Genomic DNA, 27,566 nt, shown 5'->3' with positions numbered 1-27,566 from the left:
TGCAGAGAATACATTTGTGCCATTTCAGCCTCACCACACAATGCAAAATGCAGCAAGGGTATAAGGCAGAGGTTCTCAAACGCAGTCCTCAAGGAACCCCAACTGTCCAGGTTTTAACGATATCCATTCCTTTGCCACAGGTGATTTAACTATCTGCACTGAGCCATGGATAGGCTTAAAACCTGGACAGTTAGGGTGCCTTGAGAACCTCTGGTGTAAGGCTATGACACCATACACAGATGACTGCATATCACATCACCTCCCTCCCTTTTTACTGTTGAAATGCGTGGAATCTAGAATGGTGGTGTGTGTGCGCAAGATCCAGGAGGTGGGCCACTTTCCTGGGAATCGAGGGAACTCACCAAAATTCGTAAGTTTGTAGGCAAGTATGGTTTATCTGCAATTATCCAGTTTTATACAGCAATGGCCAAAAGTTGAGAATGACACACGTATTGGTTTCAACAAAGTTTGCAGCTTCAGTGTTTTTAGACCTTTTTGTCAGATGTTACTATGGTATACAAAAGTAAAATTACAAGCATTTCATAAGTGTCAGACTTTTGACAATGACATTAAGTTTATGCAAAGAGTCAATATTTGCAGTGTTAACCCTTCTTTTTCAAGACGTCTGCAATTCGCCCTTGCTCTCAATCAACTTCTGGGCCACATACTGACTGATAGCTGCCCATTCTTGCCTAATCAATGCTTGGAGTTTGACAGAATTTCTCAATGGGATTAAGGTCTGGGGAGTTTCCTGGCCATGGACCCAAAATGTTGATAATTTTTTTCCCCCCGAGCCACTTATTTATCACTTTTGTCTTATGGCAAGGTGCTCCATCATGCTGAAAAAGGCATTGTTCGTCACTACTGTTCTTGGATGGTCGAGAGAAGTTGCTCTTGGAGGATGTTTTAGTACCATTCATTATTCACGGCTGTGTTCTTAGGCAAAATTGGTAGTGTGCCCACTCCCTAGGCCAGGCATGTCCAAACCGCGGCCATCCAGCTGTTGAGAAACTACACCTCCCAGCATGCCCTGACACAGCTTTAGCATTCTGACAGCAAAACTGTGTCAGGGCATTCTGGGATATGTAGTTTCACAACAGCTGGAGGGCTGCAGTTTGGACATGACTGCCCTAGGCTAAGAAGCAACCCAACACATAAATGTCCTTGGGATGCTTTACTGTTGGCATGGACTGATGGTAGCTCTCACCTTTCCTTCTCCAGACAAGCGTTTTTCCAGATGCCCCAAACAATCTGAAAGAGGATTCAGCCGAGAAAAAGGACCTTATCCCAGTCCTCAGCAGTCCAATCCCTGTACCTTTTGCAGAATATCAATCTGTTCCTGAAGAGAATTGGCTTCTTTTGTTGCTGTCTGACACCAGGCCATCCTCAAAACATTCTTCACCTCTCTGTGCGTGCAGATGCATTAACACCTGCCTGCTGCCATCCCCGAGTAAGCTCTGCACTGGTGGTGCCCTGATGCCTCAGCTAAATCAACTATAGGAGATTGTCCTAGCGTTTGCTGGATGTTTTTGAGCACCCTCAAGCCTACTTTACAACTATTGAACCTCTCTCCTTTAAGTTCATAATGATCTGATAAATGGTTGATTTAGGTGCAATCTTACTAGCAGCAATATCCTTGCCTGTGAAGCCCTTTTTGCACAAAGCAACAAAGACCGCATGTGTTTCCTTGCAGGTAACCATGGTTAACAGAGGAAGAACAATTTCAAGCACCACCCTCCTTTTAACAGTTCCATTATGTTATTCCAACTCAATCAGCTTGACAGAGTGATCTCCAGCCTTGTCCTCATCAACACTCTCACCTGTGTTAACGAGAGACTCACTGACAGGTCAGCTGGTCCTTTAGTGGCAGGGCTGAAATGCAGTGGAAATGTATTTGGGATTAAGTTAATTTTCATGGCAGAGAGGGACTTTGCAATTCACCTGATCACACTGATTCATGACATTCTGGAGTATGTGCAAATTGCCACTATAAAAACGGAGGCAGCAGACTTTGTGAAAATATTTGTGTCATTATCAAAACTTTTGGCCTTTCGCTGTACAATGTGGAAACCACCAACAAGTTGACAGCTATGCAATTAGACCGTTTTCTACACAAGTCTAGGTCTATGAAACAATGCAAACGTATTTACCCGTTACCTTCTTGAGTACTCTCATGAAATAATGGGGTTACAGGAAGACGATACCAGTTCTTTGTGCCTGCAACGGTTATTGATGCATTTGATCTAACTACATGTGGGGCTTGCAGGAGAAAATAGAAAAAAAAAAAGTATGTTTATTAAATAGCAAGTTAAATAGTTACCTCCAAGTAGAATAAGTAAAATAGATCTTGGCTTTCAGCGATTCTAAACTGTCCTAATAAGGGTTCATCAATGGTGCAAGTCATACAGGCTTCTTTAACAAATCACAAGTGGATCTTTTCGAATAGTCCTGGTTAGCCTGTGGCTCGCTAGGTGTTATGAAATTGCCGAAGAGCTGGTAGCTTGCAGTGTTTTCTAAGAGGGTATTCATTTAGCCGCAGGGCTCACCCTGCAACCAATTAACCAATTGCTGATAAAAAATCCCCCTGGCACAGGGAAAGGCTATTCATATAAATAGCCTCCCCCCCCCCACACACACAAAAAAAATAAAAATAAACCATTGGATTACGCATAAATTGCGGAATTAGTGGATTTTTTTGCGTCTCCCAACTAGATTATGTGTTTGTTTACGCAGAGCCCCCAGAGTTTTACTCTGGAGACTCATGTGTGGGGTAAATCCTGCTAATAGAATAGGTCCAGAGTGGCCCGCAGTAAATTGAATTCCCCATTAGGACTTCCAGTTTTCACAACACCTGGAGAACAGCATGTTTTTCAGACCTATGTTAGAATTAGTCTTTATCTCTATGATAAAGCTAGAGATCTGGAAAACCTGCACTATATTTACTGGCACAATCCATAATACAGTTATGGGTGCAGAGGTGTTACTAGAGCTGCTAGTTCCCTTTAGAAACCGAACAGCTCTCCATCAACAATCCTGTCTCAGACAACCATTCCCCCCCCCAAACTATCCCACATTCAGGCAGAGGCAAGGGATCCCATATTTTATCCCCCATATCCGTATTCACCTCAGGTTTAATTAAGCAAGCACTATACCCAGCTTTTTCTCTTTTTTTTTTCTATGTCGCCAAACCCTAGCCTGCTCAAAGGGTCAAAATCAGAAATCATGCTGCACATATGTTACGGTGACAGGTACAGTAACAGAGATCCCCCACCCGTCTGTAAGAGGCAGGGCATGGTTCGAACAGCAGGAACATCACAGAAAATTAGACAGTGTCAGGTAGGGAGTTCAACTGGGGTGATACACGTGTCAAACCGTAACTCAGGTGTCCTAAGGCAAGCTCAGAGAAGACAAACATCCCATGGAACAGAAGGGCAAAAAGCTCACTTGATCATCTTCAGTATAAATGCAGACCATGAAAGTGAGACCTCATGATCCTTCTGACTTTTTTGTGTTAAGCAGGAGGCCTTAAAACATTGCTGGACACAATTATATCTGTGACCAGCCAGCGAGTGGGCTATAACTGCAAGAGTCTTTAAATATATAATCTAATTTTAGAATTATTTATCTCAATCAATATAAGGATATCAAAGATTTTTGCAAAGCACTGCAGTGCCCCCACCAAGCTACTTCTAGTTTTCTGGGGAGAACATTGAATATGTTGAGAGGTATGCTTCTCCTAAAAACAGGTTCCCCTTGATTAAGAAGATATGATAACTATAAACAGAAAATGCTATAACTACATTGTACCAGTGTCCAGGATAGCTGACACAGATAAGACATCTACCAAGGACAAGTAAATACAGTAGGGGACCGTTAAAATTTCCAAATGTGTTGAAGAGTTTCTATTCATGAAGGTTTGTTATGAAAAGTGTCAAAGATTAATTAATGGTGGGCAGGGGGTTGGGGACATAAATAAAGGACACCGGATGTATAAAAATATTCTAATATAATAAATATATATATATATATATATATATATATTCCTATTGAAACGGTGTTAAACTGGATTAGCTTGCAGAACACGCTGAACATTGTATTCAACAGTGGAGACTGAAGACCAACAGGTTACTTGTTCCCAAACTAGATGGCAATAATCAGTTTGCATGTTCAGATTTCATTTTTAAAACATCAAAGTTACTGGCATGTACACACTTTACCCAATTTTAGATTTTGTTCCAAAATTTGATATGGTGAAATATAGTACTCCGTTTTCATTGGGGTGCCTAAAAGAAAGGATAGGAAATTTAATGCCAAGTAAACGGAGAATAATAAAAAAAAAAAAATTAAATTAATATGTATGTATGTATGTATGTATGTATGTATGTATGTATGTATGTATGTATGTATGTATGTATATATATATATATATATATATATATATATATATATATATATATATATATACATACATACATATATACATACATATATACATACATATACACATACACACACACACACACATACATACATACATACACATACATACACACACACACACTTAAAAAAAAAAGGGGGGGGGGGTTGTATTTACTCAGGAAATCATTTTTAAGTGTCTTAATTACTGTGGGCCAATCTATTGCATATCCAAAGTAAAAGACATCAGATATAATGAAAAAGACTAACATTGCTCCTCACCTCTATGGGGGGATTCAAGTGTTTTGCGTGTCGGGGGAAGTCCCCAAACGATTAAAATGTTCATGCATATGGTGTTAGTAATGGCGATGTGCATGCAATGAGTGGTGGGGTGCATCGCATTTTGCAGGCGAGGTTTAATACATCCCCATCCCACATCTATTACAAGACCACTGTGTGAGGTCATCTAATATACATAAGCTTCAGATGTACTGTATGACAGCACAAGATTGTTGGCAGAGAATTAGGTAAGACTAAGGGGGCACTCAGTTAGCTTGCAGGGCCCATGACGCTAAATTGGCTGCACTCTACCTGGCAAATATAGCCAAGCCGCCTTCACAGATTCCTCATGAGCAGAAATCGGCATAAAACACACTAGAAAAACCCTTCCAGGTTGGTCCTTAGTGGAGTGAAAGTGAATATTATCCCTTTCACACTGCCACAAAAACCCAGGTGCGGCTCGGTGTGAAAGGATTAACCTGGATCTAGTAACTGGGAAACCTACCCGGCTTTGGTAAATAAAGGACCCAGGTTAGAGGACAGTGTAAAACAGATAACCCGGGTCGTCCAACCCAGGTCCCATTCACTGCAGAGGAACAGCTGCCATCCAGGCACTTGGAAATGTCGTCATCTCCATGCCCCTCCTACCAGACTCAGTTTAGAAAAATGTGCCCAAGGAGCCAGGTGCATTTCTCTGGAGCTCCACAGAGTTTCCTTTATTTTTTATTTTATTTTATTATTTTCAGGTAGTACTGGTTGGCAACCATTCTACCTGCTTCATGGGACCGAACCAACCTCCTGAGGGTTAACGGTTTGTAATCCCAGCTGACAGGACACTGAGCTCCTGAGGTGCTGTTCACACACAGTTAGTGTATGTGCCTACTGCCTACGCCAGCAGCCACCCTCTAACAGATGCACTGCAGGGGAGGCAGATATAACATGTGCAGAGAGAGTTAGATTTGGGTGGGGTGTGTTAAAACTGAAATCTAAATTACAGTGTCAAAATAAAGCAGCCAGTATTTACCCTGCACAGAAACAATATAACCCACCCAAATTTAAACTAGAGATGTGCACCGGACATTTTTCTGGTTTTGCGTTTTGGTTTCGGATTCGGTTCCGCGGCCGTGTTTTGGATTCGGACGCGTTTTGGCAAAACCTCCCAGAAAATTTTTTGTCGGTGTCAAAGTCAGAAAAATATCACGATGCACACTGCCATATTTGCACCTCATACAGGTCTGCGCTGCGCATGCGTGCGCTCTCCCGTGCGTGCGCATACTCGCTGTTGCGGGCACCCGCGGGCGCGCGGTATGTGCATTTACGGTAGAGTTCATGTGTTCGTAGCGTGCGACTCAATCGTTACATATTTTCACTATATAATGTATTTTGTAGATCATGGTCCCTTTGATAGATTCTGAAAGTTTGGTTAATGTAGAATGTTCATGAACAGAGAAATCCCCCTTTGTTTGATACGAAGGGTCAGACAGGAGTAATACAGTGGTGTTTAGTATCCATCGGAAGAGTATTTAATTAGCAATATTCCGGTGTTGGTTTGAAGCGAATTAATCGCTCGTGCGAATAGTTATGGACATAAGAAGTTTATGTCCATTTACTATTATTTGCACTTAATTATCCATGCGGCGGGAAACCTAGTTTCCCACCCACCTGAGCAGTTGGAAATCGTCACAGCCCACCTGTATGAATCAACCTATGACCTTTTGTTATAATGCGAGGAGGAATTCCTGTGTCCAATGAACAATGAGATTGTAGGGACCATTGAATTGTATTGTGTGTGGGGCATAAATAGACAAGCCGATCACATCCAGCTCTCACTCTTCAACGGTTATCATTGCTGAAAATCGAGAGCTGGATGTCCAGAGGCGCATGCGATCGTTTCCTTTGTGCGTAAGTTTTCTCTGCAATCATATTGTCTTTCTGGTTGTTATGGGCCATATCTCTCTCTCTCTCTCTTCTTCTCTTTCTCTCGTATTCTCTTAAACGTAATAGTATTGTATTGTATTTCCTGTGTAGTTATCTGGTTAGGTAGTCTATGTTATATTGTAGTGTATGACTTGTATTGTAATAATTCTTTTGCAAGTATAACATTCATAATATATATATATTAGGCGTTGGACCCTAAGCACGGTATCTGTGTATTTCTTATAGTGTTAAGTATTCTCAGAGCGTCGGTGACGCTCAAACAGCTTTTAAGTTAATAAGGTTACACTGTGTTGCATCTACACCCTATCTCTACACTAAGGTTTTACAGCATATTACATTGTTTATGGTTTAGATATAAAGGTTTAACATTGTGAGCGTCTGCGCCGCTCGTGATCTCCTCGTGGTCTCGAGCGTCCGCTACACTGATAGCGTAGCATTACGGTAGTCGCTCACCTATAAGTGTGCCCGATACCAACAGCGTATTCTCGTGAGCGTCTGTATCGCTCGAGCAGCCCGCTCCCGATACAGCGTCCGTTACGCTATAGCGAATCATTACGTTAGTCGGCAGCCAATAGCGTGCCTGCCTGTGATCTCTTGGCCGTGAGCGAACGTGACGCTTGAGCGTCTCGACCACGGCTAAGCGATTGTTACGCAACGAGCGTACCCTTACGGTACTCCATACGTAAACAGCGTACAGTGTTCTTAGACCTCATAAAGGGTTTTATATAAGATAAATATTTAGCTTTATCAATTGGCGGCTCGTCCTGTCCTTCACATATCTCTGCTAGGTAATTTCAGCAGACATTATCCATCAGCAAAAGGCGGGAGATCATATTCTTCGCAGTGCTGACGGGATAAGCGTCTGCTTCGCTTAGTAAAGGGTGCTGAAGGAATCCGGGAACCGGAGGTAAGAACAACACGCTAGTATCTTTTAAAACTGTTTTATTTCTGTTTTGCGTACACACGCATATAGCTGCATTTCTTTTTCGTATATTTTCATATCACTCTCCTGGTTGCCATTTCACAATTGATAACGTGCTGAGAAAGATTTGTTGCTATTGGTAGTTAAAGAGTAAAAACGATATATTAAGGGGTAATTTGTAAAACACACGCACAGCTTCGCCTGAGATACAAGGAAAGACCTGTGTGGTGCTTGGTAGATGATTACAGTTAAAGATCATCTACATTGATAAACGTGCTAATTGTATTTTTGTATGGCCAGCGTACACGTGTCTCTAACAAAAGGCTGAGACTCGCGAACGCAACACAAATGCCGACGCACGCAGCGTATATTACGCAACGGAGCGTCTGGGTACGCCCACCGAAACTCAAATCGCACAATAGCATTGTTTTAGTGGGGGGCGGTATAGCATAGCCACGTGATAATAGCACAAATTGATTTCAGTTTTTCCAAAACTTAGTTTAAATACCTTACTTTACTGTAATGCCTCTGGGGACAGCTATCAGACTACGGGAAATGATTTTTCTGATCAGAAAACTATAAGAATGATAGTGGGTTGAAAACGGTATGAGTGTATTGAACTCCTCTTGGTGAAGTCTTTGTGAAATCTTGGTGAAGTAAGTCTTGGTGAATCACGGTCAAGGTGAATACGTGATGAGCACGGTCTGAGTGAAAACGTGCAACAGAGTGTGATAAAGTTTTCGTTGTATTACGCTCTGGCTGTTTTGGAGCACAGTAGGGAGACTCCAATGATCCTACCATTTATGGGCAACAAGTGTCTATAAGTGGTACGATTGGACCGCACGGTTGTATGTGTGACCAATAACGCAACGTGATATGAGGTAGTATATCCATAACGTAAATCTTGCCCTCATACGTGTTGTAGGGAGCACATGCAAGCGTGATTTGTGTAAAGAAGGGAATTTTCACTGGTCACAGGAAAATCTCTAGAGATAGGGCCTGTAACGGTTACACGTGTCTGCTAAAAGGGGCGGATTCGTTGTACTCGGAGCAGAAGAAGTTCAGTGGAAGAGCTTTAAGGATTTCCAACGTAGACTGTGTTTGGTGTATTTTAGGAAGTTCTTCTGTGTAAGGTCCACAATGGAAGCCAAGTGCACAACACAGGGACGTTCAGCAGTCAGGGTTCAGACTGCAGAGGCTTGCAGACCCCGAGGGTCTGCTCGGTTAGTAATGTGGAGGAGGTATGGTCCCCACACTGAGACCTTTTGTGATGAATGGACACGAATGACTGCGGGGGATAAAGCACCATTTCCTGGGATAGGTAGTTTTGACTTCGAGGTATTGCATAATTTAAGGCGGAGGATCTGTCTCATAAAATCCTGGAAACAACGGGTTAAACATGATGATTGTTTGCAGTTATGGCTACAGGAAAGTGAAATGCAAAGAAATTTAACTTACATACCTAACTTTAATCTTGAGAGGAGAGACATGGCAATGGAGAGGATTATGGTTGCGGAGAAAGGCACAATGTTGTACGATAAAAAGGCACTTCGTAACCGTATTAAAAATGAAAGTGTAAAATGTAATAAGGTCTATAAAAAAGAAAGTGTTAAATGTACAACTATTAACCCATGCAAGTCGCACCCCATGTTAAACTTTCCTCTGGAACACCAACAAGAAAGTGAGCCCAGCACAATGTCGGCACCTTTTCCAGCAGCCATCACACAAGACATCCAGGTGGACGCGACCAAATCGGTAAAGACTGTAATCAAACCCCCTAACGGAGGGTCAGGTGAGGTCGTGTCCACAGGTACGTATGGTATTATACATCACGCACAAACAAATGTACCTCATATCGTGGAATCAATTCAGAATGACGTTACTGGACTTAATCCCGTCAGGGTAATTGCAGTACCAAATGGGAAAACTGACTCTTCAGGAGTCACTCCTGTCAGGAACATCGCCATGTACTGCCCCCTTTTCCCGAACAGAATTAAGAACAATTCTGTCTGAATTTCCTGATCCCAGGAAAGACTTAGTTGCTTGTCAAAAATACATAAGAGTACTAGGAAACACTGCAGAGCCAAATAACAAAGATTGGAGGACAGTTTTGAGGGCATGTTTACCCCCTGATGTTGATTCATTGAAATTTATTGCTGATTGTAAGCTAGATGAGGAAGTACCACTAACAGACAAGTATAACCAAGATAATGTAAAAAGAATCAATCTACAGTTAGGAGTATATTTTCCTGCAGTAGTAAAGTGGAATAAAATCTTTACAATAAAACAAAAAGAAGGTGAATCCGCATCAGAGTATTTTCACCGGGCTCTGCAGGATATGGCTAGGTACACTGGTATAGATGACATTGAAACTAACGTACACCACAGAGAGGTAGCTGTGTCTGTATTAATGGACAGCTTAAAAGACACACTAAAAATCAGGGTACAAACCTCCATACCTCACTGGAGAGGCATCTCGGTGGCTGCATTAAGAGAGTCCGCTATCGAGCATGACCGCAATATCCAAAGAACCAGGGAAGCGCAGGGAGAACGGTTGATGGCAATGAGCATCCAAGCACTAGAGGAGGCATCAAGTCGACCAAAACCCCAGGCCCCTAGCACATGGAGGAAGCCAAGGATTTGTTATCATTGTAGAAGAGAAGGGCATTATGCCAGTAACTGTAATAACCCACATAAAGTCAGACCCCCTAGACCAAGAAATGAGCAAAATTATAACACACACAATTATAAACAGGGATCATATAGGAAGAATTTTGAGCCACACCCATAATGTGCAATCAGGAAAGGTGATCATTAGGACTGATGGTAAGTGTTAGGATCTTGCCTTTTAACCCCCTCGATGTGATGACCTCTTAGGTACCCGTGAGAGCAACTCTTAACACAAAGAATAAACACGCAGCTGTTGGTTAAGAATCACTCTGTTTATTATAGGAATTACGGCTTACTATGTAGATAAGACACATGGGTGTATACAATACGTGCAAGAACATAATTGGTTAAGGAAGTTAACTTACGACACTACATGCAGGATATCATACAGCGGAAACATGAAATGCACGAGGGCACCACGAGCTCTATGTCCTTATAAGGACTTCCGTACACGGACAGGGGTACGTGTCGAAACTAAGGCACAGTTAGTACATAGTTTCAGTGTGTGGCGTGGGAGTAGCTTCATATGGTTATAAATTTTATATGGGAACCTTGAGACGTCTTTGTCTCTGTAGCAATAACAGTGAGTAAAGAACATGGACCCTTTAACCCTTCAACCCCCTCTTAGAATCATAAATTCATATGATATGATTCTTCCGAGGAGGTTTCCCTGAACGGTATTTGGCCAGATATTGTTTATAGCCTGCAGGTGAGTTGTCATGTGGTGGGGCTATAGACTCATACATGAGATTATTCTCGATGGTCTTAGTTGTGAGCAGTCGGCAACATGGTAGGATGCAGAACACAATAACACATATAAGAATGAGAGTAATCAATATAAAGATTCCCAATTGTACAAGTGCTTGTTTCCAGTTCTCAAACCAACCGAAGTATTGGCTCCAGGGGTTATCAATGCCGGAATTCTTTTTCAATTCTACAGATAAATCCTCTAGTTTTTTATGGCTAGGGTGTATGGAGGCCTCTGCCTTAGCAAGCTTATGGAACTTAAAATATTCTACAATATATGTGGCTACATGTGTGTTGGAGGAGTTATACCATAAAGTGATCACCCCTCCCTTCTGTGAGATGTCAACCTCAGTTTTACAGGGGAGTGTCAGGACTGTGATAAAAGTCAGGGCAACACAAGCCCAGCATGATCCGTGGTTCACCATCGTCTTCTCCATGTATGAAGTCATCATTTTGGTTAAGTTGGAGGTCAGGGCTGTCTGCCCCCGTTAGTACCTCTTCCTGCTGGAGGTCAGGGCTGTCTGCCCCCGTTAGTACCTCTTCCTGCTGGAGGTCAGGGCTGTCTGCCCCCGTTAGTACCTCTTCCTGCTGTTGGGGGTCAGAGTTGTCTACTCCCGTTAGTACCCCTTCTGGTCTTCCTTCCCGGTCTGGTCTAGGTATGTTCTTCACTCGGGACGCATGTATCCAGGTAGGGCCTTCTTTGGTAAGGATCGCTGTTCTGGTAACTGCAACAACCTCTGTTTCGGGACCGTACGCGAAGTCTCCTGGTTCCTTGTTTCTGGGGAGAACCTTAACAACCACTCTGTCTCCCACCTGGAAGGGGTGAGTTGGTTCCTGTGGATTAGAGGGATTTTTCCGAACAACATTATGCTCAACTTCAGTCAGTTTGGTTATGAGAGACCTTACATACTCTTCCCTAATTTGATCTAGATCCCCCTCTTGCGCTATCATGGGTTTCTTTGCCCAGGCCAGGTGTTGGTGAGCTGCCTTCATAGGATTGTTAGGGTTGTTTCTTAAGCATGTAATGCATCTGCTAACATACTGATCAACTAGTAATCTCGCGTCTGTGATGTAAAAATCTTTGTCTAGTAATGTATGTGTTGTATGTTTGCTGTTGTGACCAATCCCATGATAGTGAGATATGAACAAAGGAGCGCTTGCTTGAGGTATACATGGTTTCCCCTCTTTGCAGATTAATCCTGTTTTAGGATTCTTCTGCATTATTGGAAACAACCAATCAGCTAAATCTTTGGGGAAGGCAGAAACTTGGAGTTCAGTAAGTAAATACTGATCATCTAACATGGGTGGGGTCATGACAGCCATGGCTTGGTGTATGGTGGGGAGCTGAGCTGCCTGGCGGGCGGAGCTATCTGCGAAAGCATTTCCCCTGGAGATTTCATCAGCCCCACCAGTGTGGGCTCTAGAATGTAAGATGGCAATGTCACTAGGCAGGAGTATTGCATGAAGTAAGTCAGTGATAAGTTTGGCATGTGAAATGTTCTTACCGTCAGCTCCGATAAAACCCCGGCGGGACCAGATAACTCCATGGTCGTGCACAACGCCGTAGGCGTATTTTGAGTCTGTGTAGATGGTGACAGGTTTATCCTGGTACAGAATACATGCCCTGGTTAGGGCTATGAGTTCAGCAGCCTGTGCAGATTGATAAGGTATGGGCTTTGCCTCAAGAACGTCATTTGGCAGGCGCACAACGGCATAACCTGCTTGGTATGTGGAGTCATTTGGTCTAGTGCAAGAGCCGTCCACAAAGACATGGTCAGAATCAGGTACCGGTATGGGGGACATGTCCAGTCTGGGAGATGTCTCAGTCTCTATAGTCATACCGCAATCATGGTCATCGGGTAAGTCGTCTTGGGGACCTTTGAGACCAAGAAGAGCATTTAGTATAGGGGCAGGGCCTGAAGTCGCATTGGCATACTTAATAGTAAGGGATGGGTTTCCCAACAATTGTACTTCATAGCCACTGAGGCGTTGGGCAGACATATGTTGCGTGTGGAGGCCTTTAAGTAGGGTAACTACATTATGTGTGGTATGTAGTACAGTAAGGTGACCTAGGGTGAGAGTCATGGCCATCTCAGCCACCATTGCGCAGGCTGCCAGGGCTCGAAGACAAGCAGGCATTCCCTGGACTGACACGGGCATTATTTTAGAAAAAAATGCCACGGGGCGCAGCTTACCTCCATGTTCTTGAGTTAGTACCCCCGCCATGGTTTTACAGTTGTCCCTTGCAAAGAGATGAAAAGGTAATACATAGTTGGGGAGGCCAAGTGCCGGACTTTTAATCAACAAACATTTCAAATTCTCGTATGCATCCAACATTTCTTGTGACCATTGTATGTCTCTGGGTTTGTCAGCTAGTGTGGCTTGTCTCAGAATATTGTCATAATAGGAACAATCAGATATCCACTGTCTGCAGTAGTTTATCATACCCAGAAAGGACAGCATTTCCTTCTGAGTGGCTGGGCGGACCAGACCGAGTACAGACTGAATGCGTTGTGGACTGACCTTCCTCTCTCCCTCTGTGAGGACAAAACCCAGATAATCAACTTGCTTTTTACACCATTGCATTTTAGTTTTTGACACTTTGTGTCCACATTTACAGAGCCATAGTAACAGTGATAAACCATCCTCTCGGCAGGCCTCCTCCGTTTGACTACAGAGAAGCAGGTCATCTGCATACTGTAGCAGGACAGAACCTTGGGGGGGGTGCCATGATTTTAAAGTGGCTTGGAGGACAATGGTGTAAACAACAGGAGCGTCTATGAACCCCTGGGGTAACCTACACCAAGTTAATTGCTGGCCCCCAAAAGAAAATGCAAACAGTAATTGTGTCTGTGGGTCAACAGGTATGCTAAAAAAGGCATTTTTCAAGTCAATGACGGTGAAGTACACAGCGTCCGCAGGGATGGCTGAGAGGAGGGAGTTAGTGTCTGGGACTATGGGAGCAATGGGGACAATTAGCTGGTTAATTGCCCTTAAGTCCTGTACAAATCTAGTTGATCCATCTGATTTAACAACAGGGTTGACAGGTGTACAGTAAGGAGAGACTACAGGTCTAAGTATGCCTTGCTGCAGGAATTGTTCTACCATGGGCTTAAGGCCATCCATTTTCTCTTTGGACAATGGGTACTGTTTCTGGTAAACAGGGTGTACATCAGATTTCAGTGTGGCCTTGTATGGGGTACAAGATATCAGGCCTGTGTCGAGGGGCCCTTCTGCCCATACGTGGGGGTCTATAGTGTCTAGTTCAGAGGTTTCAGTAATCACGGGGAAGTGTGGTGAGATTATGTCCATGCCTTTACCAGAAGGGGTGATGGTTATCTGTAGTTCAGTAAGGAGGTCTCTTCCCAACAAGTTAACTGGGCAGTCAGGTATGACAGTGAATGAGTGAGTCCCTATATAATGCCCACGTGGTGTGTCAATAGGGAGGGGTACAGTGGAGTAAGCTTTTGTGGGTATCCCATTGATTCCCATTGAAGGAGCGGACTTTCTCAAGGGTCCATGATACTGGTCCCTACACAGGACACTGGTGGTGGCTCCACTGTCAATCAGGAATGGGACACTTGTTCCATTTATGCCTAGATTGACCATTGGGGGCTCCTTCCAGTGACCAGTGAGCTGCATGAAAGTCGGGACACTCTCCTCCGGGCCCCGTCAGCGGGGCTGTCCCTGCCAGTCAATTTGGAACCTTGGGGCGTCTCTGGGAGTATTGTTAGTGGGGACAGGTTCAGTCAATGGTTGTTTAGTTTTATTAAAGGGGTAAGGACAGTCCCTAGCCCAATGTCCATCTTTTCCACAATTAAAGCAGGATGTGTGTCGTCTGTTTGGAGGTGCAGGGGGACCCCTATTCTGTGGGATGTCCCGATGGGGGCAAGGGTTCCTGTGTTGCCCCCGGGGGTTCTGAAAACTGTGGGTCGGTACGTTTTGAGTAATCTTTTTAATGTCAAAGCAGCCTGCTGCTTCCTTCTCATATAAGTGTTTACTAAATACCTCAATGTTGTCTGAGGTCCAACTAGAAACACTTTGTTTTACAGTTAATGTCACGGATGGCAACAAGTTGTTTATAAATGTAGAAATGAGTAAGTTGTCGGTATTAACTAGGGTGAGACCTGCCTCCTCTGACCAACACTTTTTAAATCTCTTCCAGAATTCAGTCACATTCTCACTAGGTTTCTGTTTGCAAGCTACTGCTACTGGGAGGGACGAGCGGGTTTTAAACACTGTGTCCATATGTTCACTCAGTTCATCCCACATTTTCTTTATGCCGTCCTGTGTATTGAGGGGGTAATTAGTGGCAGTTTGATTAGCCGGTGCTATAGGGGTACTGATTGTGGGCACTTTACTCCAATCCCACCCGTTGTAATGATCTATGACTCCATCTATGATAAGCCTCATGTCTTCCTGTGTGAAACTGCGGCCTTTACAAGCCTTTTTTAAATAGGCGATGCAGCCCTTGGGTGCTACCGTAGGTTTGGGACAGTTCTTAATAATTCTGTCTAGATCCTCAATCTCAATGGGTTTTTTTAATAGTTGATCACCCACTCAGAGCCGAAACTAGGGAGGGGCTAGGGGGGCATGTGACCCAGGCGCTGGATTGGATAGGGCGCTGGGATCAGCTGCATCTTACACAGCAGAAAAGGTAGTGTAGAAAAATGGGATTTGTAGTCATGTGTGCTACTGCTTAAACGTTATGCAGTAACATAGAGACTACAAATCCCATGATGCATTGCACCGCTGCTAGAGCTGCAGTAATCAGGACAGCGTGTGTAGCTTCCCTTTCTCAGCGGCAAGCCGAAAAAGTATACCTGCCGCCCGCCCTAGCTATGAATGTGTTGATGCTGCTGACCTTTCTCTGGCCCCACACAGAACTGCAGTGCATTCAGCGCTGAGTCGCTGACAGCACAGTGATGGATGTAAGCAGGACGCAGCCTTCACCTCCAAGTTAGTAAAGAGAGACACTGTGACTGGTGTTAACCCCTGCAGTTCATTTATACTGTAGTTTTCTTAAGTTTATATGCAGTATATTGACCTAATCTTTACTGCTGAGACTGCTTATTTTCACCACAGTGACAGCTACAGATATATATATATATATATATATATATGTGGGTGTGTACATATATATTATACCGTGTGTGTATTACCGGGGACTGCTGGTCTGAGGGATATCTGTTTTGAATTTTGTTGTTTGTTTCTTACTTAATTTTTTTTTTTATATATTCTATTTTATTTTTCTATGTAAATTTTTTTTTAATTTAATATATTTCCTTTTTTTTTTTTTTTTGGAGGGTGGGTGGGGGCGCTAAATTACTGTCTTGCCCCGGGTGCCGTTAGTCCTAGTTTCGGCCCTGACCCACTGTCCTAAAAGGCATGTGTGTCTGTCCCCTGTGCACCGCCGTCCGCCCCTGAAATGAGTCTACCGGACCGGGTATGTCCAGGACTAGTGATTTCATTAGTGACAATTGTGGAGTCCGCTGACTGACGAGTGGTTGCAGAAGCGGAGCGAGGGGGTGAGAGTGAAATGGAGATGGATGATGACTGAGGTGGCGGGGGCGTGGGGGCAGATGGCGGGGCTGGAATAACTGCAGAGGACAGGGCTAAGATGTCCTCGTCTGTTAAAGATGGGTAAAGGCGGTTGTAGGGTGGGGGACAGATGTTGTTAGTTAACTTTTGAAATCGGTCTTTTTCTTTTGCATGGAGTTGGGACTGAGTATTGGATCTGTTCTTAGTTCTGACTTTTCTTGGTCTATCCTGCCAATGAGGGGCTATGGTAAGCCACTGCTCTCCCCCCGCCCGCATATATGTCATATCCCATTGAGGATCGTGGTCATACCACGGCCAAGCTTCCTTGTCCTCAAGGCATAAGCCCTTCACCATATCCATATAAAATGGCAAGTTTGACCCGTCTCTGGGAAAGGGATCGGGACTTTTCATGGCTTCTGTCAAGCCAGCTAGGTTGTCTAGCCAGGGATTAACAAGGTAGTAATTTGTAGGGGAGACACGAGCAACATATTCCTTGCAGGTCTCTCCCGGGAGGGGAGGGGGGTATTCATTCTCTTTACTCTGGTCTGATCCCATATTACCAACAAGTAACTAACGTATTTAAAGTGAAGTTGCAACAATCTTATCATAAAAACATAGACTGTTCCGAACACAATGTCATATAATGCGCGTACACTTACCACCCGCGCAATATATTTCTAAAAGAATTCACAAATAACAGGGAAGGGGAACAATAGTCTATGTATGCATTCAGCTGATCTGATCATAGACCATTGACAACTGCATGTTTCCTACACAAACTACCGGGGACAGAAAACAACAACAGTACAACAATATGTGACACCAAATGTACGTACACTTACCACCCGTACAATTAATGTCCCTATAACTGTACACAATAATATTTGTCACAAATCAACTTCTAAATGTACTTAAAATCACTGTAAACAACAATGTCCTCTGACACTCAGCGTCCGTGCACTTACCACCCGTTCACTGAGTGTCCTTAATAAAAAAATTACAATATGAGTACTTATAAGACAGACATACAAATATTTAGGTGATCAAATCGAGGAGGCGTTGTTACGTGGACCCCTGGTCCTTCTATGGTATCCCTGATACCGGTTTATGGCGCCTTAAAAAAATCCTTTACATATGCTATGAGTACTATCGAGTCCCTGACTCAGATATTACCATACGTGTTCCCAGAACACGCTACGGGTTCAGATCCAGTAGATGGTCGCAATCCCTTAGTGAGCAAGACAGACAACAAAATTCTCTATCTTACCGGTCAGGGGACGATCGTCTGGATCCCGGCTCCGAGCCCCCAGATTGTTAGGATCTTGCCTTTTAACCCCCTCGATGTGATGACCTCTTAGGTACCCGTGAGAGCAACTCTTAACACAAAGAATAAACACGCAGCTGTTGGTTAAGAATCACTCTGTTTATTATAGGAATTACGGCTTACTATGTAGATAAGACACATGGGTGTATACAATACGTGCAAGAACATAATTGGTTAAGGAAGTTAACTTACGACACTACATGCAGGATATCATACAGCGGAAACATGAAATGCACGAGGGCACCACGAGCTCTATGTCCTTATAAGGACTTCCGTACACGGACAGGGGTACGTGTCGAAACTAAGGCACAGTTAGTACATAGTTTCAGTGTGTGGCGTGGGAGTAGCTTCATATGGTTATAAATTTTATATGGGAACCTTGAGACGTCTTTGTCTCTGTAGCAATAACAGTGAGTAAAGAACATGGACCCTTTAACCCTTCAGTAAGCCTGAGGTTATAGTTAATAAATTGGGAGGTCATTCCCTGAAGACACAGGAATGACCGGGTGAAACGTTGTAAATGTATCTGTGAAATGTTTCTTTTTCTCTCTCCCCATCTGACGATTATTGGTAGGATTCAAACATTGCATATATACTTGGTCTTTGCAGAAGTCTACCAAACCCCAGCATGACCTATCCGCACCAATGTATTCTGGCCAGATACAGACAATGGAATATGGAAGTGCTGGGGGGAGGGAATGCGCAAGGAAACCATTGGACATGTAGATATGACAGCCTGATGATCTGACAATGTTTTAGAAAATGTTTGTTTGAAAAATGTTTTTTTTTTCTCTGTTGTTTATTGATGTGTTATGTTATATATATATATATATATATATATATATATATATATATATATATACACACACACACACACACACACACACACACACACACACACACACACACACACACACACACACACATATGTGAACGGTTCTCTCTCTCTTGTTGTTTTTTTTCCTCTCCCTCTTCTCACTCATGTTTTCATGTTTTAAAGATGGTATGTCACACATCAGTTAGACAAATGGTAATGCAAGATTTTTTGCTCCTTACAGAAAGTTCGCTGGTTTGGAAGGAATATTGCATCACCGGAATGTTCGTTTGGAAGACTGAGAGACAGCACCTTTGAGATGACAGCAGAACAAGAAGAACAACAAGACTAGAGAACTTATTATCATAACAAGTTTCTCTCCCCCTCAAACTGTTTTCCTGTACCCCCATTACAAATTTCTTCTTTTCTCCTCCTGTAAGATGGACTTGCCCCAAGAGACTGTGATCCGGATTTTCCTGTTGACCATGATGTTGACCAGAGCAGTCTGTTTCGGTGAGAGTACCAGTGAGGTCGAGAAAGGATCCAGAAAGGTTCCGATGACTGAGACGGAGGTGTAAATTTCCAATAGCAACACAATCACCAAGCAAAGGCGAGTACCGGAAACGATCTAGCAGCCATGTTATTTGTAAACATTATGAAGGATTGTTAGCTGAAGAAAACTGTATCTGTAGGCTCTGTGACAATGTAGTTGAGGATGGGTGCATCAAGAAATGCCAATCCAGTTTTAATATCCACATGGACCGGCATCCCTTGAGTGACTATCACTCCTTAGTGGGTAGTGTGCTAAATCAAACAGATTGTTGGGTATGCTCTCAAGTACCTCAAGGTCATAGCAAATCAGGACTAGTACCATTTCCTTTAACGATAGGGGAGGTACTTGAGCTAAGTGGTGGGAGGCCGGTGGACAGGAGGTTTAATATCTCCAGTCCTCCTAGTTTGAAGCTCCACCAATATCATGTGGATAGATCCCTCATATGTTTTAACATTTCCAATCCCCGAAAGCCGGGAAATTGGGAAGTGTCATGGAGTAACCAAACCATGACCTTTTCATATAGAGCAGATAGAATGCCGACAGATACAGAGCTTATACGCCACATAGCCAGTAGAGGAAAATCTTTCCGATATAGGTATACCCTAGGAAATAGGATTACGAGAGTTGGAGAGGTATCACCAGGATACTGTGCACATATCGTACAAGCTGATACGTGTACTAGACAGATGGGAGAATTAGGGTTAGGAGATTTCACATGGAAGATGGTTATGTCCTACTCCGTCCCATATGTTCTCCCCGATGATGCATATTTCATATGCGGGAGGAAGGCGTATAAGTGGCTTGCCCCAAACTCTGAAGGATTGTGTTATATTGGAAAAGTACTGCCTGAAGTAATGACTGTATCACATGCCAAAATGAAAGATATACACCGTGTTGCCCAAGCTCCTTATACTCACACCCATTACGAGCACGTAGTTAAACGGCACCTGATAGAAAGAACAGAGCATCCGGCCTCTGACATGATCCATGAATCCACCGGGATTCAGTTTCTAATCGCGTTAGACATCACTCGCACCGCCAGAGGAGTGTTGAATTACAAATACATATCTGCGCTCGCAAATTTGTTAGACAATATCACAGAAATGTATGATGACACGTTTAGGTATACTGGAAGAGAACTTCAAGCTTATAAAACAGAACTAGTTCAGCATAGAATGATTCTCAATTATCTCACAGCAGTAACAGGTGGATATTGTGTCACACTGGCAACGCAGTACGGCGTGAAATGTTGCACATATATTACAAATAGTACCGAGGACCCGGTCGAGGTCATAGACCAAAAGATGGACGATATTCTCCAACTGAAGTGGGAATTTCGCAGGAGACACAATCTCACCCTTGCTGCTGTGAGTAATGAGCTGACTGGTTGGGTGTCATGGTTGAACCCGCGAAATTGGTTCTCCGGTTTAGGAGAATGGGCTCAAGGAGTCATAATGGATGTAGGGAAGTTTCTCCTATGTATCTTAGGTGTTATAACGATTGGCTTGATATTTAGATGCGGTCAGGCTTTAATGAAGTGCAAACGAAGTACCAGGGTGATGAGTTTAAGGAGTGAGGAAATTGTAATTCCAATGGATTTGATTTATGACCCAAATGTAGAAACAATGATGTGATGAAAATGCGATTTCTACGGTCCGTTTCTTTCACCTGTTTTTCCGTTTTCCTCCAAGGTAAAAAGACCCACTTGGACGAGGAATTTGATGAGCCGATATACAGACAACAGATGGATTAAAGAAGAAGTTTTGACAACCTTATACACAGATTTTTGATGAACTATGCCATAGATCCCCAGTTTCCCTAGAAATTTTAAAATTACGCTAGCCCAACACTTTTGTAAATCTATGGACATTGACAAAGCTTTTGCTCGCACCTTATGGGCAAAAGCACAAAGAAGACTGCATTCAACAGACACCGAACAAGACTTCAACCGACAAATGTTCATTTACCTGACCTAGAATACCACTGCATTTACCGTTATTATGTCTTTTCTTCATCTCTACAACCTTCAGGTAATTACACACATAGTATAGGGAATACAGGCACAGATATCAGCAATCACATATTCCCCCATTCATGTATCAACTAAAATGTGCTCCCCATTTTGTTACAACCACAGCCGAAAAGAGCTCGGTAAAGTTTGACAGCCCATCCACAGACCCGTACCACGGGATAAGAAGGAATTCAAATGTATACTTCGCAATGCCTCGAAGCTTGATTTAAAACACGTACGGCACGATGATACATGACCCCCAAACACGGATTCATACACACATGCTTCTGCTATCTCACTAGGTCATACCCTTTTCCTACCTTCTCCTCTCCTCCCCTACCCAACCATGTAAATGTAATAACCCCTGACATATATTTTTCTCGTTTTGAAATGTTTTAGGAAGTGGCAGTTATTGTTGACTGCCAAAGGGTGGACTGTCAAAGTCAGAAAAATATCACGATGCACACTGCCATATTTGCACCTCATACAGGTCTGCGCTGCGCATGCGTGCGCTCTCCCGTGCGTGCGCATACTCGCTGTTGCGGGCACCCGCGGGCGCGCGGTATGTGCATTTACGGTAGAGTTCATGTGTTCGTAGCGTGCGACTCAATCGTTACATATTTTCACTATATAATGTATTTTGTAGATCATGGTCCCTTTGATAGATTCTGAAAGTTTGGTTAATGTAGAATGTTCATGAACAGAGAAATCCCCCTTTGTTTGATACAAAGGGTCAGACAGGAGTAATACAGTGGTGTTTAGTATCCATCGGAAGAGTATTTAATTAGCAATATTCCGGTGTTGGTTTGAAGCGAATTAATCGCTTGTGCGAATAGTTATGGACATAAGAAGTTTATGTCCATTTACTATTATTTGCACTTAATTATCCATGCGGCGGGAAACCTAGTTTCCCACCCACCTGAGCAGTTGGAAATCGTCACAGCCCACCTGTATGAATCAACCTATGACCTTTTGTTATAATGCGAGGAGGAATTCCTGTGTCCAATGAACAATGAGATTGTAGGGACCATTGAATTGTATTGTGTGTGGGGCATAAATAGACAAGCCGATCACATCCAGCTCTCACTCTTCAACGGTTATCATTGCTGAAAATCGGGAGCTGGATGTCCAGAGGCGCATGCGATCGTTTCCTTTGTGCGTAAGTTTTCTCCGCAATCATATTGTCTTTCTTGTTGTTATGGGCCATATCTCTCTCTCTCTCTTCTTCTCTTTCTCTCGTATTCTCTTAAACGTAATAGTATTGTATTGTATTTCCTGTGTAGTTATCTGGTTAGGTAGTCTATGTTATATTGTAGTGTATGACTTGTATTGTAATAATTCTTTTGCAAGTATAACATTCATAATATATATATATATTAGGCGTTGGACCCTAAGCACGGTATCTGTGTATTTCTTATAGTGTTAAGTATTCTCAGAGCGTCGGTGACGCTCAAACAGCTTTTAAGTTAATAAGGTTACACTGTGTTGCATCTACACCCTATCTCTACACTAAGGTTTTACAGCATATTACATTGTTTATGGTTTAGATATAAAGGTTTAACATTGTGAGCGTCTGCGCCGCTCGTGATCTCCTCGTGGTCTCGAGCGTCCGCTACACTGATAGCGTAGCATTACGGTAGTCGCTCACCTATAAGTGTGCCCGATACCAACAGCGTATTCTCGTGAGCGTCTGTATCGCTCGAGCAGCCCGCTCCCGATACAGCGTCCGTTACGCTATAGCGAATCATTACGTTAGTCGGCAGCCAATAGCGTGCCTGCCTGTGATCTCTTGGCCGTGAGCGAACGTGACGCTTGAGCGTCTCGACCACGGCTAAGCGATTGTTACGCAACGAGCGTACCCTTACGGTACTCCATACGTAAACAGCGTACAGTGTTCTTAGACCTCATAAAGGGTTTTATATAAGATAAATATTTAGCTTTATCATCGGATTCGGGTGTGTTTTGGATTCGGGTGTTTATCAAAAACCCCTCAAAAACAGCTTAAATCATAGAATTTGGGGGTAATTTTGATCCCATAGTATTATTAACTTCAATAACCATAATTTCCACTCATTTCCAGTCTATTCTGAACACCTCACAATATTATTTGTAGTCCTAAAATTTGCACTGAGGTCGCCGGAGGACTAAGCTAAGCGACCCAAGTGGCAGACACAAAAACCTGGCCCATCTAGGAGTGGCAATGCAGTGTCAGACAGGATGGCAGATTTAATAAATAGTCCCCAAACAGCACATGATGCAGAGATTGTATGTATGTATGTATGTATGTATGTATGTATGTATGTATGTATGTATGTATGTATGTATGTATGTATGTATGTATGTATGTATGTATGTATGTATGTATAAATATGTATGTATGTATATATATATATATATATATATATATATATATATATATATATATATATATACACACACACACACACACACACACGCATATACACATACATACATACATACACACACACACACACACACACACACACACATACTGGTGGTCAGCAAAATTCTGCACTGTCCTCCTACTATATACTGCGCACAACTACAATGCAGCAAAGATATGGAGCATTTTCAGGCAGAGAACGTAGATATTTGCAGCACACTGAGCACAGATATTTGCAGCACACTGAACACAGAAACTGAGAGAACGCAGCCACGTCCTCTCGCTATCATCTCCAATGCACGAGTGAAAATGGCGGCGACGCGCGGCTCTTTATATGCAATACGAATCTCGCGAGAATACGACAGCAGGATGATGACGTTCGGGCGCACTCGGGTTGTCCGAGCAAGGCAGGAAGATCCGAGGCTGCCTCGGAACCGTGTAAAATAGGTGAAGTTCGGGGGGGGGGGGGGGGGGGGGTTTGGATCTCGAGGAACCGAACCCGCTCATCTCTATTTTAAACTCTCTACACATGCTACATCTGCCCCACCTGCAGTGCACATGGTTTTGCCCATTAGCTAACAAATTTGCTGCTGCGATCAGGTTTGTATTAGGACCATGGAGCTACTTGCCAACCTTAATGTTATGTGGTAACTACTCGTAGTTGTAAAAAGATTAACTCTGAGCCACCGGCAGGGATGCCGCTTCCCTGGTGTTACGATCTGGTGAGTATATCTGGACAGAGTGTTGATTGAAACGATCTGGGTAATATGTCTGGATGGAGAGTTACGCAAGCCAGGATGTCAGGAGTAGCAGTAAATAGTGCTGAAACAATCCAACAGGATATACACTTAATAATGTGTGTTTAAATAACACCTATTTTTAGGTCATTTATTCACACTGCATACTGCTGATAACAGAGAGTATGGTTTCTGTATTTGTGAATATAGAAAAAGCTATACAGGGGAAAAAAGTAAAAAATTTGCCTGTACACAGGGTACGTGTGCATTTTCCACGGTGGAAGATTCATTAATATTAATAAATTTACATACCTCCAGATCTGGGAGCAAGACAACCTACTTTTCCATGTAAGATTGCCATCACCCTATCCTTATCAGTTGCAGGTCTGGCAAAATAAAAACATTTACATTTTGGTATTAAAATAAGTGGTTCCAAGGCACCCTAACAGTTTAGGCTTTAAGGATATCTAAGCTTAAGCACAAGTACCTCAGTCTGTTTGATTAAATAATTTTTGTAGTGTTGGACTGGGGTATTGAGGGCCCATGCTTAGGGAGTGTGGGCAGCTCCCATAGAGGCTTAGCTATCCATTAGAGCAGGCATGTCAAACTCAAAATCCCAACCGGGCTGAATTATCAAGGTCGAAGTCTTGTGTGGGCTCTCCCCCGTGGACATTTCCCCATCTCTATCACTATCTTCTCGCACATGTGCAGAATGGGGAATGCTGCACAATCGGAGATAAGTTCCGGGCATGGAAGAAGGGCTAACAGTAACTCATTCGGTGGTGGTTGGCCGCATTCCACCGTTTTAAAAAAAGGAAACTTGGGCCACAAAAGTATGCGTTGTGGGCCTCGAGGTTGACACACCTGCATTTGAGAGTGCTTGGTCTGTGCCCCTTGATAAAAATTATATTATATTTATATATATATATATATATATATATATATATATATATACATACACACACATATACACATACATACACACATATACATACACACACACACACACACACACACACACACACATATACACATATACATACACACACATACACACAGTTGTGCTCATAAGTTTACATACCCTAACAGAATTTGTGATTTTCTGGCCATTTGTCAGAGAATATGAATGATAACTCACAAACTTTTCTTTCACTCATAGTTAGTGGTTGGGCTCAGGCTGAAGCAATGGCTCCAGAAGCAATATACAGAGATCTACTTCGCATGAAAAAGAAAGAAATTGACTTCACTTATCATGCGATCACACTGAGTGATTATTACCGGGCTAAAAAAATCCCTAGGGGATTTAGGGTGAGGAATTGTCCCACCATTGGTAGATTCAATCCGGCATTTTGCCGCAAATGGGTCTCCATTTTGAATAAGTGCTCAGCAGATCTCATGCTGTTGGTAATTGAGCAAGCCAACTTGGAGGTAGACAACTCCAAACAAAAAATCAATTATTACGAAGCGAAACACCTTCCCATACTGACTGCTGACTCAGAGAATGACTGGCTGGCGAAACTGGAGAATCAATTAGCCATCTATAAGCGGGATCTAATCAAATTCAAAAAAGCAAAATTTGACAAGGTAGATCAGGACTATGAGAACCATCAAGTGTATAGATGGCTCTCTGGGAATGATCCTGATGCAAAAAGAAAACCATTCTTTAGACGACGACGTTATCCACGAACTGACATGGATACTGACACATCAGCGGAAGGCCAGAGTACGAATAGTGACCAGGACTTACCCTCTAAGGGAGTTGCCCCTTTAGGAGTTGGTACTCGCGAAGCAAGACCACGCAGAGCAAAGCAACACGCAGAGGGGGCCAATACAAACGTAGCCGCGGCTGGAAAGAAACCACCCGCGCCAAACAAGCGGAGGTAATAGTCAACTTATCCCATCACGAACTCTCTTCAAGTGAACGTAGTTTACTATCCAAAGGTCTATCATTTATTCCAGCAACCCCAATTGATGAATTAGATTGGCAAGTGGCTAAAAATCAGCTCCATCGTAAGTTGAAACTGAAGGAGCACTTTGCTGAGACAACCATGCAAAGTTCCAGCAATATACCTTCCAAACTGATTCAATTCAAACCACCATCTACCTTCGATCCACTATCAAATAACGCCAGCATCAAAACGTACATGCGTCTAGTGGATCTTGAATCGCAACATCTCACAGCAACTAATAAGGTATTTAAGCATAATCTAAGTCTGAATCAGAAGCTCTCCATAATCTATCACAGAATAAGCAAATAATTATTCGCCCGGCAGACAAGGGCGGAGCCATCGTCCTGCAAGATATCTGTGATTACCGGGCGGAAATCTATCATCAATTGGAGGAACCGGGTGTGTATACAAGGTTGAATGGCAACCCTACGTCAACATTCCTGAAAGAACTCAAAGAAGCACTACTGAGGGCCTGTGATGCAGGGATCATCACAGAGGAAATTATGAAATTACTACTCCCAGAACACCCAGTGGTCCCTATCCTATACACAGTCCCTAAGATCCATAAGGGGATCAACCCTCCTCCAGGGCGACCAATCATCGCGGCCAGGGGTTCATTATTCCAACCTACCTCAGTATTGCTGGATTCCATACTGCAGCCGTATGTCCAACAACATCCCCATACTCTGATGGACACAACAGCTTTACTCAATCAATTAAGTGAAATTGGACCCATTCCTCCTGATGCATGGCTGGTAACAGCTGATGTTACCAGTTTATACACAATTATACCACACTCTGAGGGCCTCCATTCAGTCAACAAAGTTCTGCTGAATGAGCTGAAGATTGATCCAGCACATAGTGAGATTTTGGTTCATTTGCTGGAACTTGTATTAACAAAAAAATTTTTTGTTCGACAACAAGTTTTATTTACAACAGAGGGGGTGTGCCATGGGATCGGCCGTGGCCCCCACCTATGCCAACATATATATGGTACAAGTGGAACAGGACATCTTCTTTTCAGATCTCAACGTCTCATCTAATATCATCCTATACAAGAGGTATATAGATCTGTTCATTATATGGAAAGGTCCACAAGCGACATTGCAGAGTATTCTGGATGCTCACAATATCTCCTCCAGTCCTGTAAAATTGGTCTACAAAATGGACCAACATACCATAGACTTCCTTGACGTTAGGATATCCATTGTGAACACAAACATCCACACCACGGTGTTCACCAAACCGACAGACAGGAACA

The 27,566-nt window shown here is 43.1% G+C and overlaps 1 protein-coding gene across 2 annotated transcripts in view; it reads right to left on the bottom strand.

Moving 5' to 3' along the window:
• The window catches only part of LOC134927686 (mediator of RNA polymerase II transcription subunit 1-like), a 168,827-nt gene that overhangs the window by 55,474 nt on the left and 85,787 nt on the right, over window positions 1-27,566 (bottom strand). For both annotated transcript variants that reach the window (XM_063922493.1, XM_063922492.1), the window contains exons 9-11: window positions 24,669-24,742; window positions 4,218-4,283; window positions 2,151-2,259 (exon numbers count right to left, since the gene is read on the bottom strand). In XM_063922493.1, the coding sequence (XP_063778563.1) occupies window positions 2,151-2,259; window positions 4,218-4,283; window positions 24,669-24,742 (249 nt within the window). The remainder of the gene's footprint in view (window positions 1-2,150; window positions 2,260-4,217; window positions 4,284-24,668; window positions 24,743-27,566) is intronic.

Source organism: Pseudophryne corroboree, chromosome 5 (genome assembly GCF_028390025.1).
Source record: "Pseudophryne corroboree isolate aPseCor3 chromosome 5, aPseCor3.hap2, whole genome shotgun sequence".
In the NCBI taxonomy this organism is placed as follows: Eukaryota; Metazoa; Chordata; class Amphibia; order Anura; family Myobatrachidae; genus Pseudophryne; species Pseudophryne corroboree.
Note: the sequence above shows the minus strand (reverse complement) of the source record. Positions and strands in the feature narration are given on the sequence as shown.